Source organism: Neophocaena asiaeorientalis, unplaced genomic scaffold, assembly GCF_003031525.2.
Source record: "Neophocaena asiaeorientalis asiaeorientalis breed wild unplaced genomic scaffold, Neophocaena_asiaeorientalis_V1.1 scaffold496, whole genome shotgun sequence".
NCBI lineage: Eukaryota > Metazoa > Chordata > Mammalia > Artiodactyla > Phocoenidae > Neophocaena > Neophocaena asiaeorientalis.
Genome location: NW_020174375.1, coordinates 111,316 through 128,776, shown reverse-complemented (window position 1 = coordinate 128,776; position 17,461 = coordinate 111,316). Strand labels below are relative to the sequence as shown.

The 17,461-nt window shown below is 33.1% G+C and overlaps 1 protein-coding gene across 1 annotated transcript in view; it reads left to right on the top strand.

Annotated features, from left to right (window-relative positions):
- EMC2 (ER membrane protein complex subunit 2) overlaps window positions 1-17,461 on the top strand; it is a 51,977-nt gene that overhangs the window by 15,029 nt on the left and 19,487 nt on the right. The window contains exons 5-7 of the mRNA XM_024756338.1: window positions 5,316-5,373; window positions 14,863-14,948; window positions 15,099-15,158. Coding sequence (XP_024612106.1) covers window positions 5,316-5,373; window positions 14,863-14,948; window positions 15,099-15,158 — 204 coding nt within the window. The remainder of the gene's footprint in view (window positions 1-5,315; window positions 5,374-14,862; window positions 14,949-15,098; window positions 15,159-17,461) is intronic.

The following is a 17,461-nucleotide window of genomic DNA, read 5'->3' as shown; positions in this document are numbered from 1 at the left end:
TTTCCATGTCTTGGCTGTTATAAATAATGCTGCAATGAACATGGGGGTTCAAATATCTTTTCAAGTTAGTGATTTTATTTCCTTTGGATAAATACCCAGAAGTAGAATTGACTAGATCAAATGGTAGTTCTGTGTTTAATTTTTTGAGGAACTTTTATACTGTTTTCCATAGTGACTGTGCCAATCTACATTCCCATCGACAGTGCACAAGGGTTCCCTTTTCTCCACATCCTTCCAACACTTGGTATGTTTTGTCTCTTTGATAATAGCCATTCTAATAAGTATGAGGTGATATCACATTGTGGTTTTAATTTTCATTTCCCTGATGATTAGTGATGTTGAGCACCTTTTCATGGACTTGTTGGCTATTTGTGTGTCTTCTTTAGAAAAATGTATATTCAGTTGCTCTGACCCCTTTTACTTGGCTTGTTTGTTTTTTTGTTATTGAATTATATAAGTTCTTATAATATTTCGGTTATTAGCCCCTTATCAGGTATGATTTGCAAATATTTTCTCTAATTCCATAAGTTGCCTTTTCATTCTGTTGATGTTTTTCTTTGCTGTGCAGAAGCTTTTCTAGTTTGATGTAGTCCCAATTGTTTATTTTTGTTTTGGTTGACTTTGCTTTTTGTGTTGAATCCAAAAAATCATCACCAAGATTGATGTCAAGGAGTTTACCACCTACATTTTTTTCTAGGGGTTTTATGGTTTCAGGTCTTATGTTCAGGTCTTTAATCCATTTGAGTTGTTTTTCTGTATGGTATAAAGATAGAGGTCCAGTTTCATTCAGGCTGTCTAGTTTTCCCAACACTGTTTATTGAAGAGACTGTTTCTCCTCCATGATATATTCTTAGCTCCTTTGTCATAAATTAATTGACCATATACGTGTGGGTTTATGTCTGGGCTGTCTGTTCTGTCCCATTGGTCTATGTGTCTGTTTTTATGCCAGTACCTTACTGTTTTGATTACTGTAGTCTGAAATCAGGGAGCCTGATCCCTCCAGCTTTGATTTTCTTGCTCAAGATTGCTTTGGCTACTCAAGATCTTCTGAGATTCCATACAGATTTTAGGATTATTCTATTTCTGTGGGAAATGGCACTGGAATTTTAAGAATTGTACTGAATCTGTAGATTGCTTTGGGTACTATGGACATTTGACTAATCTTAATTTTTCCAGTCCTTGAGCATGAGATAATCATCTCATTTATTTGTGTCTTCAGTTTATTTCATTAGTATCTTACAGTTTGTAGTATATAGGGCTTTCAGCTCTTTGATTAAATTTATTTCTAGGTATTTTATTCTTCTTGATGCAGTTATAAATGGGATTGTTTTCTTAATTTCTCTTTCTGATAGATTCTTATTAGTGTATTGAAACACAACAGATTTTTGTATATTAATTTTGTATCTGCAACTTTATTGAATTTATTAGTTGTAACAGTTTTTGATGGAGTCCTTTGCACCAGTAAGCTGTGATTGTATTCACCTGTCTCGCAATTTTGGATGCAGTGGTTTGCCCTGTAACATTAATTGTCTGATGGATCTAAGAAGAGTTGTTGGGTCAGCTTTTTTCTTGCGAGGATGGGAGTGATGACTTCCAAGGTCTTTATGTGCCAGACCAGGAACCAGAAATCTTGAGTATCTTTTCATGCAATAATTGGCCATTTATATATGTTCTTTGGAGAAATGTTTGTTCACATTGTCTGTTTTTAAATTGGGTTACTTTATTTATTTACATCTTTTTATTATTTAGTTGTAAGAGTTCTTTATATATAGTCTAGATACAAGTTTTTTATCATATATATGATTTGCAAAAATTTTCTTACATTATGTAAGTTGTCTTTCACTTGCTTAATGGTGTCTGATTACAAAGGATTTTGATTTTTTTATGAAGTTCAGTTCATTTTTTCTTTTGTTGCTTGTCATTGTGGTGTTATTTCTAGAAACCATTGCCTAATTCAAGGTCACAAAGATTACACTTCTTTTCTTCTAACAGTTTTATAGTTTCAGTTTTTGCATTTAGGTCATTGACACTTTTTGAGTTAATATAGTATGAAGAAGGTGTCCAACTTTATTCTTTCTTTTGTGGATATCCCATTGTTCCAACACCATTTGTTGAAAAGACTGCTTTCCCCATTTAATTGTCTTGGGCAATTAAATCAATTGAATGTAAATGCGATGTTTTATTTCTGGGCTTTCAATTCTGTTCCATCGATATATATGTTTATTATATACCACACTGTATCGATCCCAATATTGATATTGTAGCTTTGTAGTAAGTTCTAAAATTGGGAAGTGTGAGTCCTTCAACTTTGTGGGGTATTTTTTTCAAGATTATTTTGTCTGAGTCTCTTAAATTTTTATATTCATTTTAGAGTCAGCTTGTTGTTTCTTACCTTTTTAACTTGGTGTTTTAGGTGAGACAGGGTTAACTTGTACCTCAATTGTAGCAGCTTTTTTCACATAGGGTCTATTGATATAGTTTTTCTTAATCCTTTTATTTCTTGGCTTTTGGCTTATGTGTTTATGTATATGTATATTTTAATATCTTTGGATCTTCTCAGTTAGCAAAGGGCATGGATAAATAAAAATAAATAAAATAGTATTATTATAGGTTAGCAGAAAATAATTTTGAATCAGAGGACACAATGGAAGAAATCTGCAAAGGATTGCTCCTGAATCAGTATTCTACTCTAATACCACTTTTTGTTTTACTTCAAGTAGTATGAGTTCCTAGCCCGTTCTTAAAATATGTGAATAGCAAAGCACATCCCAGAGTCCAAGATGAATGATTTTTCAAATTATCTTTTTAACACATTTTAATAGTTATCATTCTACCCTCTTTCCAGCCTTACAAAAAATTGATATGGTAACAATAATTTATTTTTCAGTATTAACTCAGGTTTCTAAGAAACCTAGTGAACTTTAATTTCTTTAAGCTTTTATTCTTTAATTGAAACTCATATCATCATTTTACCTAGTAAGGTTTTACTGTTTTTTTCTGAAAGAGTGGCTGTTATATGTTTTTGTTACACAGGACCTTTAACCATTGATTCTCATACATGATTGTGTGAATTAGAATTATCTGTGGCATTTAAAAAATAGTAGTTACCTAGTCCTCACTACTGAAATCAGTCTGTTAGGGGTGTAATGCAGGAGAATAGGCAGATTTGAGAACGTTGCTGACTAAAGGTAAATTTTTATGGACCTTCAGTGTATTAGTCAAGACTCTCTAGAGAAACAGAACCAGTGGGATGTGTGTATGTGTGTGTGTGTGTGTGTGTGTGTGTGTGTGTGTGTATACATATACATATATATATAATGGAGATTTATTATGAGGCAGTTATGGAGGCTAAGAAGTCCCAGGATCTGCTCTCTGTGACCTGGAGACCCAGGAAAGCTGGTGCTGTAATTCAGTCTGAGACCAGGTCTGAAGGCCTGAGGACCAGGGGAGCCAATGGTGTAAATCTCAGTTTGAAGTCTGAAGGCAAGAGAGAGTGAGATGAGATGTCCCAGCTCCAGCAGTGTAAGGCAGTAAAAAGAGGTAAATTCTTCCTTCTGCCTTTGTTCTATTCAGGCCCTTGAGGGATTGGATGGTGTCCACCCATATTAGGGAAGGTAATCTGTTTTACTGAGTCCATGGATTCAAATGCTAATCTCATCTGAAACACCCTGAGACATACCCGGAAATAATATTTGATCTCGGCACCCTGTGGTTGACACATAAAACTAATCATCACACCCAGTTTTTACATAAATTACTTTTTTTTATTATAATATAACTTAAATATGTTCAAATATAAAACCAGTATTAGTGCCTTACATGTATATTTTCATATAACTGTGAAAACAATGTATGGTTTCTAATAAAATACCAAAAAAACTAGAAAGTACTAAAATTCAAATTATCATTCTATTAATGAAGTGAATGAATAGTTTCCTCTGTCATTTCCAATATATTTCCTGGAAGTTATATAGTTGAGAAAAGATCCCCAAGTGATTCTTATGTACTGTGTCTTGTGAGAACCCGTGCTCTATGGCATTAATTTTGCCCTTGTTTATATACTGTTTATATACTTTATTTTATACTTGTTTAATGATACTATTTTCTCTTTCTCCATATAGTTGCAGGTTCTTATGAGGCTAGCATACCTACTATATAATCATGTGTTTGATGTCCAAACTAATTTTCTTTTTTTGAGCTATTGCTAACTCTGATTAACTTAGTGTACAGTGATGTTATTTGGACTTTGCATGGTATGGACATATTTACAAATTAAGTCTGATTTTATTTTTCTCAGTAGTCTACTACAGTAGTAAAATATTCTTAGCTACTGGCATGACCACAACCACAGATACAGGCTTGGTCACTAAAATTGTGGGCTGGTGTTTGATTAAAAGATGCGTCACCATGATGTGTTGAATAACATTAAGAGAAAAATTAAAAATTATCATAGGGAACTTAAGAATAGATCACAAGAGTATATCTGCCATCCCTAGTTTTATAAATACTGCTGTAAAAGTGTTTAAACATCGTTTTTTGCTTTCTCTAAAGATCTGTATCCGGAAGTGGAGAAATTGATTGGAAGGGAGTTGGGGGTTGTGGATATGGTTAGGAGGGAATTTCAGACTCACTCGACTATTTCCTTGTATCCCAAATAAGATCACAGTGTATAGGAGTATATTGTTAGATAAAGTTCTTTATGTGATTTCTGATGTATTCCTCCCTTTGATTCACTATCATATAATGTTAATTTTGGCTTCTTAGTTATATCCTGCCATATTTGATTATTTTTTCATTTGATAAACTTGTTAACTATTTCCCATATGAGACTAACCCAGCAAAGTGTATTATGTGTGCATACTTAATAGGTACTTAATGAATTGAACTTCACCAGCTCAACTAAGAAAAGCTGTCATAAATATTTATTAAAGGAGAACTAATACTTAGATCATTTCCTTGTGAATATATTTGTTAAAATTAAACTTTTTCTCATGGTTTATTAGCTGTAATTCTATGTATAACTAGGACCACAAAGGTGTCTCTTTGAGCTGCTAGTTTTTACCTTTGTATTTAGGCCAAATTGAATCAGTATGTTTTTGAAGTAAGTTTTTCTATAAATACTTTATACTTTTTTTTTTTTTTTTGCTTAGAAAATGACATTGTAGCAAACTTGCTGTCATGTGAAGATCAGAAGAGGCTTAGTAGCGATTGTAAATGCATATAAAGTCCTGCCAGTTTAATCATTTTCTGTATTTACTATTTGTCACTAAATTTTAAGGTAATGATTCTTGATATTTGTTTTTCTTTTTAAATAGATATGATGATGCTATACAGCTATATGATCGAATTTTACAAGAAGATCCAACTAACACTGTAAGTTAGCTGGTTGTGCTGAAGATCAATTCGTTTTAAGAGGTGAAATTAATTTATTTTGGAAATAATGGAAAAAAACACATGGAACCATGTTCTATTTTGTTACTTTAAATATTTCATGATGGGCCATTTAAAAAAAATAGGTTTAAAACTCTTCAGTAAAATTTGATTTACAATATCTCTTATTAGAAAGAAGCTAGTTGAAATTTAGAAAGAATGAATTTTATGTGCTTGCAAAAAAAAACACCTAGCAGAGCTTATTGTTTTTGTAATACTTTGAAGTTTATGGAATACTAACTTCTCTGGTTTGGGTAGTTATATTTTAATTGTCTTCATCAAAAATGAAAGACGTCACCTCAGTAATTAGTATATGGAATTGATTAATGACGGCTTTTTTTTTTCAGTTTTGCTTTCTTCCTTATACCTGAATAGGGATATATATATGTATATGTTTTCCTTAAGATAACATCTTTAATTTATTCTGATTTTGAACAAATATTTATCTCAGTTTATTGGGCAGAAGATTTGTTTCAAATATACTTATATAGTTTATCTGTTTTAAAAACACCATGGTGAAAAATTTTTTTTTAATATTGAGAACATTTTAGTTTACTATATTGGCATAATGGCTTCCCTCAGACTTACCTTTTACTAAATGAAAAGTCAGAGACGCTAGATAACGTATCAGGCGTTTCAATGTTTCATATTATTCTATCCATACACACATATGCCTGCTAAAGTAAAGTAAATATTTTTAGAGTTTTTAAATAATAATCAGTTTGAGTTTGTTTTTTCCCTTTATAGAGACAGATTGTTATGTTAACACATAATACAACTACGTGAAGGTTTTCTCTTATTTGCCAAGTAGTTTATTAAAAATATACATTTTAAAAAGCCATATAATGTATGATTGTGGATTAAAAGATGAAGAAATACTGATTGAACATTGGTAACTTGATTCATTTTAAATTATTTATGCTAAGTTTGGAAGTTAATATTGAAGTATGCAATTTTTAGATAGCATTTATACCAGGCATTTATTGGTCATAAATCCCTGATCTCTCCTTGCCCCTTTTGTTACCTATAGGAATATGTATTTTTTTTTTGCTTAAATAATATTTTTTCCCAGCTTTATTGAGATATAATTAACATTGTGTAAGTTACACAACTTGGTGATTTGATATGTGTATATATATACAGTGAAATGGTTTAGATTATTGCTTTTAATACAGTCTCACCCCAGGGATATTTTCTCTGGAAACTTTCTAGGTGTTGTGTTTTGTTTTGTAGATATTTGAATGTTAAGGATTCATCATTTTGTGAGGATTCTCAAAATATAGAAAGTTCAGGGAAAATTTTGACAGAGCTGCAAGCCTACCTGTTATTAAAAAAACCCAGTTAATTTAGATATCCCAAATAAAAAGAGAGTTAAAATTGAGAAGTTCTGAATAATCCTTAAATCTTATTTATCCTAATAGCTTGCCATCTGTCTTAATAAAACAGTCCCTTATAAAAAGCCCCATTTTTCTTTTCCTAGAGATTTTCTCATGTACTTATTTCAGCTCTAAGACTTTACTACAGTTTCAAAGGTATTCATTTTTTACACAGTGATATTTCTGTGTAATATGAAATATGACATCAGATTTCTGAAAATTTGTTTCATGTAGTTTTCTCATACTAGTTTAAAAGATTAATAGTTTGTAATTTATTTTTTTGAATTAGGAGTCATATTTTACTTCTGTCAGTTTAAGTTGGGCATATTTTAAATAAAGTATTTCACTGCTTCAGGTTCTCAGATAATATGTAACTAAATATTATTCTATCTTTGTAGTACTTTCCATGTTTTATGGTTTGGCTCCCCTCATAGACTATGTATGAGGAGGTAATAACTAAATTATTTAGTTGTTAGGTAAACATTTTAGAACAAGGTAACTAAATTCAGCTTTGCTAGATGTACTATTCTTTCATCAAATATTATTTTTATCTAGTCTCCCCTCAGTCCCTTCTGTCCTTCTGTAAATGTTTATTGAGTACCTGTGAAGAGCCACGAAAATGTTGGTGTTACTAAGAATAAAGACACTATTTCTGTTACTGTATCCATAGAAAGCACTGTGTTAGACATTAAGGGAGAAAAACAAAGCCATATAAGAACTAATAAAGTCTAGTAGGGGAAGACTTTTCTTATATTAAACAGTAAAGTTACTATGTAGAAGACACGATAGTTATAATTCAAGCTTTTATACTGTAGAGCTTTGCATAGTCTAAAACTGATCATGTGACTCTTTCATCTGCTTCTGTATTCCTATATATCCAGTATAGAAATGAGGCTGTTCATTAAAGCTTTAAGGAGCTCTCTTTCCCTCTCACATGCATTCATTATTCTTTCAAAAAATGTTTGTTGAGTGCTTGCAACATGCTTGTTGTGGAGACTAGCAGGATGAATTAGACACCATCCTTGACTTTGTTTTTAGAGAGATAGCATGATATAATGAACACATTATGGACTTTGAAATAGACTTATTGAATCCTGACTCTGGTGATTTGCTGCATTACTTTTGAGCCTTGTAGGCCTTGAAGGATGAGTATGGCTTAAATAAGACAAAGGTGGTAGGCTGGGGAAAGACATTGTATCCCATGAATGGCATGAGTAAGCCTTAGCATTATTAAAGTACAAGGCCTACCTAGGGAAAAAAGAATAAAGTGATTAAAATGGAAGTTTTCAGATTTTGGGAGGTTGCTTAAATGGGACATCTCATCTATTTTTAAAAAGCTGTAAAATATTCTTTTGAAAAACGTAACACGTACCCATGTTAAAAAATTACAAACAGTACAGAGTATGTGGTGAAAAATAAGTCCTCCCACCCCTGATCTCAAGTCCTCCTTCACTTAGGCAAACATTGTTAACAATTTCTTAAGAACTCTTACAGAAATTTTTTCTCATGCACACACAAATAGGTGTGTGTGCATGTGTGTCACTTTTGACAGGGAGAATGGTTGGAAATGCAAATGGTAGCATACTGTACCTAGCAATATCTTTTAAAGTTCGTGTGCTGTCAGCACATCCTTTACCTCATCCTTTAGGTACCTGCATAGCATTGTAATGCATGGATGTATAATCCCTGTCTTCATGGAAAACTTTCTTTTAATTAAGTCCCCTTGGTATCTGATATATTCTTCCCAGAAGCAGTGTTGCAGTACATGTCATTTGTAGGATAGATTCCTAGAAGTGAAGTCTCCTAGTCAGGAGGTCCATGTATTTTAAAATTTGATAGTTGTTACCAAATTTCCCTCCACAGAAGCTTTTTAGCTGTCTATACTCATTTATTTGGTATATGAAAGTGCTTCTTGCCCTGTATCCTCCCAGGTGGTATATTATCAGCTTTTTTTGTGTTTAACCTTTGCCAGTCTAATTAGTTAAAAATGTTACTTTGTTTTAATTTGCATTATGAGTGATGTTTAATATCTTCTAATATGCTTAAAGGACCAGGTGTATTTCTCTTTTTGAACTGCCTCCTTTAACACGATTTTCGCATGAAATTTCATTTCTATTCTCGTTGAAGAGAGGGCATGGTTCTGGTGCTCTTTGTAAGTTTTAACCTCCCCCTTCTTCCTGACTGATTTACTGCTGAGGAAAACTAGGGCTCTAAGGAACAATATTTTGTACCTTTTAGTTGGTTCATTGTTCAGAGTGACTAGCGATACAAGAAAGTCTACATTTGTGAACCTCCTGGTATGTTACACTTTAGAATTTTAATTTTTTTTCTGCATTATCAGTACAGTTTTATTTCTTTTTTTGTTTTCTTTTTAATTGAAGTATAGTTGATTTACAATATTCTGTTAGTTTCAGGTATACAGCATAGTGATTTGGGCCTTTTTGCAGATTAGATTCCATTATAAGTTATTACAAGATATTGGGTGTAACAGAATTTTAATTTTTATTCTTAGAAAATGGAGAATGAAGTCAAATTTTGATTAGTGAAATTCCACCAGATTTTTTTTTAGAGATAACTTTGTCAGTAATACGGGAGTTGGTTTGAAAGAGGTGAAAAGAAATGAAATAGTAATTTGGAGGCTGTTCTGTCTTAGGCTAGAGATTATGGGGATCTAAACCTAGGATAAGTAGAATTGAAGAGGATGGGGGTTGGATGAAAGTATATTTTGCAATAAAAATATACAAATGATGCAAACTTAGATATGAATGTTATTTTAGAAGGATAACTCTGAAGTATGAAAATTTTCGTCACCAGCTCATCAAAATCAAGTATTGAATTAGGCTCACTGTGAGCTTTTTATCCCTTAGATTACCCCAACACTGGTCAGTTTTTTGTTTGCCTGCTTTTAAAGTAAAAGTAGGCTTTTCATCCTTTGAAAGCTCTTTGAGGGAAAAATTATGCCCATTGCATGCAACAATGCCTAGCATATATGCCTTCAGTAAATACTTGTTGAATGCATGAATGCCTTTCAGAAAGAAAGTACAATAATTCTTATCTTTTTAGTTAAATTTCATATTTCAGAAAGATCAGATTTTGCCTCCCAATTGTGAACTGCCTGTTATGATATATCAAATATTTGAAGTCTTATTTTGGAATTAGATGTAATTGCCTCTGTGCCAAGAGTGAAGATGGTTTATTTATTTATTTTTTTTAAATTAATTTTATTTATTTATTTTTGGCTGTGTTGGGTCTTCGTTGCTGTGCGCGGGCTTTCTCCGGTTGCAGCAAGCGAGGGCCACTCTTCGTTGAGGTGCGTGGACCTCTCATTGCAGTGGCTTCTCTTGTTGTGTGCAGAGCACAGGCTCTAGGTGCGCAGGCTTTAGCAGCCGTGGCATGCGGGCTCAGTAGTTGTGACCCGCGGGCTCCAGAGCACAGGCTCAGTAGCTGTGATGCGTGGGCCCAGTTGTTCTGCGGCACGTGGGATCTTCCCATGCTCGAACCCGTGTCCCCCACATTGGCAGGCGGATTCCCAACCACTGCGCCACCAGGGAAGCCCCTGAAAATGCTTTTAGAATGCCATATTTCCCAGGGTCACGGCATAAGCCTCGGAGGCAGAAGAACTTGGAACTCTGCTTTCCCTTTGTTGGCCAGTGGTCTGTTTCTGTGTCCCAACATCTGGGGTAGGGGGCGTTCTAGGTTGTATTTTGCTGGTAGACCTTAATCCTTTAATCATTTTCTAGGTTCTCTCCCTGCGTGGCCTCATTTTTTTTTAAGATGTGATATGTCTTTCAGGAAAAATTGCTAGCTAGCTCCTTGTATATATACAGAGGTATGTAAGAAATTTATGGTCATAAGAATGTTTTGAAGTTTCATAGTTTATAATAGAAATTCTGACTCCATTATTAAAATCGCTTGTAAAATGTGGAACAGTTTTCATTTTTGACTTAAACTGACTTTTACAAAGGTTGATCTAAACAAGAAATTTAGAAAAATACAGAATATTGGCATATTTTATAAGATAAAAAGTATTAAAAAAAAGATAAAAAGTATAAGAAAGAAATATAAATGGAAGTTGATAGTCAAGACTGTACTTAATGTCTAATTAGTGCTATTTTAAAAACTGTTTTGGCATATAATTGATGTAGAATAGACTGCACATATTTAAGGTGTATAATTTGATAAGTTTGGACATTTGTATACACTTGTGAAACCATCACCACAATCATAATGAACAAAACCGTCATGCTCTAAAGTTCTCTTTGCTCCTTTTGATTTTTGTATTCTTATATATATATTGTTTGAGCTTTCTTGTGAGATATCATTAAGTTACTTGCAAACAATTTCATCCTTTTGGGTCTTTGTTAGACAGGACCAGAACAGTGTTTATACTGGGACTAATTAATTCCCCATTATGTTCTTCTGGGTAGTCTGTTCACTGCTCCAGGAATCATGGCATTTTCCAGTCTGGCTGGTAGGTAGGGGCACTATTCCCAGCCCTGTGTGAGCTCTGGGCACATTTTCCCCTAAACTTTTCTGGTAGATCTTTCCTTGGCTGTAGTGGTTTCCACATACACATGCACTGATCAGTGCGAAGCTGAGTACTCGAGGGAAACCCTTGAGATTCAAGGCGAATCTCTTTAGAGTCTCCATTCTGTATTTTTCTCTCTTCTCCTGTACTCTGTCCCATGAACTGTAGCCTCTTTGATCTTCTTGGACTCTGAGCTCCTTATGAACTCACAGCTCAACCTGATTTTCTTTTCTTGCCCAGCACCCTTGAAACTCTCTCAAAGCAGTCAGTCAGGGCCCACCTCATTTGTTTCTGCCTGTCAGGGATCAACTCTCCTTTTTTGCCTGTCGTCCTATGCCTTAAAAGTGGTTGTTTTATATATATAGTACAGTTCTTTCATGGTCTCAGGCAAGAGGGTACAACCACTCCCTGTTACTCCATTTTGGCCGGAAATGAAATCCCTGCTTAATGCTTATTTTAAATGATCATGGTTTTTGTGCCAGAATGTGGTAGTATTTTTCTGTAGAGGGCTGTTGTATGTGACTTAATGATCCATTGTTGCCTGTATGATAGTGATTGCCATATAGGTTTTTCTTTAAGCTGTCATGTATAGTTTCATTAGGAAGACTGGCTTTGCATAGTTGAATAGTTACCTCTTAAAAGTGTGTTTTAAACCTTATAATATTAGGAGATAAGTTACTATTATCTTAGGCCTTACATGGTTAAGCAGTGTATTGCTTATTATAGTAGAGATTTTGGGGCATGTTTCACAAATTGATTAGTAAAACCTCATGTTTAAAATCTTTGCTTATACTTCACTGAAGTGTTTGTTAGGTGGAAAACTCTTAGTTTTTAAAATAGGCTGTTACAAAGTTAATACTGAATTTCTGTTTTACATTGTAAAATTATGGCATTCCACCTACTATAAATATACATAATTCAAAATAATAGTAACAAATTAATTGGTAATATTTCAGTTTCAGGAACTCTTATCAATAAATCTAGAATGGGAATCAGAAATTTGAGATCCTACTTCTCATCCTACCTCTTTTGATGCATTTGGGTTGTTTAAACCTCTGTTTTTCATTATTTACAAAAGGATTCTGTTTTAAAAAGGCATTTTTAAAGATTAATTATCTTTGAAACACTAGCAGTGCTTTATAAACTGTATTCTGCAAAATGCTGCTGACCTAAAAATTTGGTGTTTGTTCAACAGTAGAGACATGATTCTCTTGTCAAATCAATGAGAAAATGAGTTAATATTAGACAGGTGTTTTTAAAAAAACGAAACTCATTTTGTGAATAATTGTGTCCATTACAGTGTTCATACCACATCTCTTACTGTAGAGGTATTAGTTGCTATTCATATTTATACTTTGACTTTTTGTCTCTTATTTGTGGCATTTGAATGAAGTATTTTCAACAAGTTTCACTGCATCTATACAATATCTCATTTCAGCTGATACAAATCCTGTAAGGATTGGGGCAATATATCAATATTAAACTAAGCAAGCCTGTGCCAGTTCTTTAAAGATCTCATAGGTAGAGCTTTTGGCAAGTTTTAACACATATATATATTAAGCATAGACCAAAGGTAAAAAAGAAGGAAGATAACATTTATTCAGTACTGTTATATGCTGTGTACTGTGTTAGATACTTCACTTTGATACTTGGAGATTGGTGGTATTACTGAAGTTTGGGCAGGTCGGATGTTTTGGTCTTGGTTAGAAAGCTCGTAAGTGACAAGAATTGGGATTCAGTTCCTTGTCTTTTTTTATTTCAAAACCTAGACTCTCTGCTCTGACATATTGCCTGTGGAAGAAGTAGTGTCATCAAATGAAATGAATAAACAAAAATGTTTCAAATTCTGTTGAACTGGTGAAATTAGATCATATATGCTCCAAAGAAATTAGTTTCTTAATTATGTTAATTTAATCCTCACCTGTTTGCAGAAGGACTTGGAATAAGGCGTACATTTGAAGTCTAATATTCTTCCTAAAGGCTTTAGGATTGAGTTACTTTTAGAGCTTTACTTTTACTTTCCTTCTGAATTCTCGAGACTTAAACTTTATATTTATTATGGCGCTTTCATTGTTGTGCATAGTGAAATTATTCCAAAAATATTTGAGTTCCTGCTGTGTGGCAGGTGTTCTGGTAGGCATTCAGCATGAACCATATAATCAGGGGTATACATTTTTAACAGATGTGTCATTCTTTCATTACTGAAATATTGTTATCACTATTATTATAAATATTGCTTTTTCATATTTATTGGGAGTCTCTTGATTCACTCTGATATTTTGACTTTCAGTTTTTCAGAGCAAAAACCCACCTTTTCCACCCCAGGACAGATAGCTCCTTTGGTCTAAAGAGGCCCCATTCATTTTACAGTACTTCCCTTGTCTGTATCTTGTGGAGTGTGTTTTACATAAAACAATGACAATCACGTTCATAATTAATAAGCCTAACCTAGCCCTAATTATAGTGTTTTATTGTTTAGTCTTCTGCATTGAATTAAACAGAGATGGAGGGGATGTAAATTTAGTAATTCACACAGAGCCCTCCAGTCACTTCAGCCCCAAACATATAGTCTTGATTATACACAATGCTGCTGTCTCCTATGCCTTTGCTCCTGTGTTCTCCTACTATGCAGTATCGTCCCTCCACACAACTTTCTTTTCTGCTTTCTTAATGTCTACTTGCACTTTCTCTTTCAACCCAGGTATCACATCTGGGACGCTCTTTGCTTCCTGTGTTTCCACTTCCTCCCATCTGCCACAGCCTTGTTAGGATCACCACTGTGTTGCCACAACATCTTAGATATCTCTATTATTGTCTTTTTATTTGATGTCTCTTTCTCTTATCAGACTGAGCTCCTGCAAGGAATTATCTGTTCCTTTTTTTTATCCTTATATTTTTATTGTCCAGCGCAGTACCTGGCAAACAACAGATGTTTGTTACATATTTGATGAATGTATAAATAAATGGCATTGATTTTTATATATTTAAAAAGCTTTAAGTTGCAGGTTTTAAATGTTTTGTCTATTATAAAATATTTCTTTCAGCACCTATATTATTGTTTTGAAAGACTTAGGTAGATTTTTCTCTTGAAATTGTGAAAAAACTTATTTGAAGCCATATTTGTATAATGACATTCAAGTGGCCACAGTAAGATTATTTTCTAATCTCCACTATCCCTCTATCTCTTAAGATACAGATCTTATGAATGAGACAGAGTAAAGGACTTTAGGCTGGATAAAGATTAGGATTCCCTGCTGGCTTGTAATTATCAGAATCTGGATGGTTATTTATTTGAATGAAATGATGCATACATTGTGTACATCAAAAGTAAAGCACATGTGATTGTTAGAGGAATGTTTGAACTCCCCAGTGGGATGTCATGGGGTATGTTTATAAACTCCCACTAAGCAGTAGTTTTACAATGGAATTTCACTGGCATTGAGATAATAATTTGCACAGTCAAATTACCTCTTTACAAAAACCCAGGGAATCATGAGGGTCTAATCCTTTATTAATGTCAACCCACAGGCTGCAAGAAAGCGTAAGATTGCCATTCGAAAAGCCCAGGGGAAAAATGTGGAGGCCATTCGGGAACTGAATGAGTATCTGGAACAGTGAGTGTCTTACAAGAGGATTGTGTTTTGTTATTCTGATAAATCTTTTTTAATTAAAATGGAATTTGCATTTGATTTTCCTTTTTGCCTCCATGCTGTTCATTTATAGAATATCTACACACTTACTTTTTTTCCCTTTCCTCTCACCAGATTTGTTGGAGACCAAGAAGCCTGGCATGAACTCGCAGAACTTTATATCAATGAACATGAGTAAGTCGTTAACACATAAAATTTCGTTAAGGAGTGCAATTTTCATCACTATATAAGTTCAGAAGGCATAGTAGTTTCTAAAGGATTGGTGAGAGGTATGAATCACGTCATTTTAAATTAGCAAAATAAATAAATGAAGAAAAACAAATCGACAGTTTGTTGGTTATAATATGTGAATTGCTTTAAGTAGGTCATTTGTGTTTGCTAAATTATTTTTGTTTGGGAAATGAGTTTTCTTTCAAATACAGATGGCATTCTTTGGAGTTAGAAAGGCATGTATGTGCTGAGCTAAGGTTATTTTTAGTGAATCAAAATTGTGAATTTTTAGAATTTAAATTGTTCTTACATACAAAGAGTATTATACTCCCTGCTGTTTAAAAATTCTGTCAATTGTATGCATTTATTAGCCTTAGTGCTAAGAGAATCAACTCTTCCAAAGTAGAAGCATTCTGTTGCCTGGGTAAAAAACCAAGAATAATCAAGAATGTTGAATGCTGTAGGAACTTGCTTATTGGATATTTAATGTTTTTGTTAGCTTTTTTTTATTGCAGTGACAGGAGGAAATCCCAGTGTGAGAGGATTAGCCCAGTCTTTTCTAATATCACAGCATTAACGCTAACCTCTATCTAGAGGCAGGCTTTTTTTCCCCTTTTTTCTTAGTGAGGAGTCTGAAGTATATCACATTGTTTCTTTCCTTCCTTTTCAGAGAACAGAATCAGATTCTCATGCACATATTCTTACTGTGCACGAATACTTAGAATACTTAACCTCATCCTCATAGTACAAATAGCTGACATAGGAAATAATATCGAATGGAAGATACTTGTCTCTTGCCTTTTCTCAGGGGTATATATGTATGTGAAATAGAGTTAATGTATTATCTGTGTAATTCTAATAAAAGTGGCGGCGAAAATAAAATGTCACTTAATGAATGTGTACTGTATTCTGGGAACCATTTTTCATTTCTCTATTATATATGCTGGCTATCAGATTCTCTTTGTTTTTTGTTAGGAAGTTATTTCCTGAACCATGTTTGGATGCTTGTATGATCATATTTGTAAATATACTTAGCTTTCTCTTACGTATGTAAGAGTGGTAGTGTATTTGGTTAAATGGTAATGTTTCTATTTTTCATTGTTTTAAAGTCAACATTTATAAAGTAGTTTTTAAAATGTAAATTATTTGTATGCTGGAAACTATAAAATATTAATTAATGAAATTAAAGAACACCTAAATAATACCAAATTCATAGATTGGAGGCTCAGGATTGTTTTGTTTTTTAGGGTTTTGTTTTTGTTTTTATTGAAGTATAGTTGATTCACAATGTTGTGTTAGTTTTAGGTATACAGCAAAGTAATTCAGTTACACATACATATAATGATTATCTTTATTTAAATTTTTCCTTGGGCTAAATTCTTAGAAGTAGAATTACTTGATTAAATGATATGCACATTTTCAGTGGTTTTGATAAATCATTCCTAGATGTGCACTAGAAAGGTAGTGTCAGTTTACTCTCACATCAGCAATTATTAGAATGTCCACTTAACAACACCGGGTGCTACTGTTCTTTCTAATCTTTGCAAATTTTGATAAGTGAAAATTGGTTACACGTTTTTTAAGAGCTCTTTATGTAAATGATATGAGCCTTTGTCCTGTCAAGAATATATCCTTGTTTATTATGTCTTTTTAATATTGATTTTTTTAACTTATAGAAACTTTATATTTTTAGATGGTCAGATATATCAATTTATATTGCTTTCAGGTTTTCTGTCCTCTAAGAACTATATAAATATATCATCTCTGTTTTTTTCTTCTACTTCTTTATCAATTTTTACATTTTTACATGTATTTGTAATATTTCTATATTTAGTTCTCAAATAGGTTATACTTTATTTTTAACCTATCATTAAATTTATTATTTGCCTCACCTTGTAATAGCCACATTCAGTTTTGCTTTGTTTTGAGTCTCTAAAGAGTTTATTGAGATAGAGTTGGATGTACATTTAAGAGAAATGAACTGAAGAATCACAAGAAATTAAGAGATACAAAGAGAAAAGCACCTGAAAAATAGTTTCTTTTCATGGGAAATGATACATTCTGCCTACCCTTTTATCTTGTATTACAAAACTCTTTTTGGTCTTGAAGCTAGTTACTTACACAATGTCTGTTTATTTTTTCTAATTGAACACTTAGAAGGGATATTCAGATTTACGGTGAGTGGAAATAAATGTCTTCAGATTTTTTGAAACTGTATGAAAATCAGAATGTTCACTTAATTCATTTAACTTGTTTGAGCAAGTCAT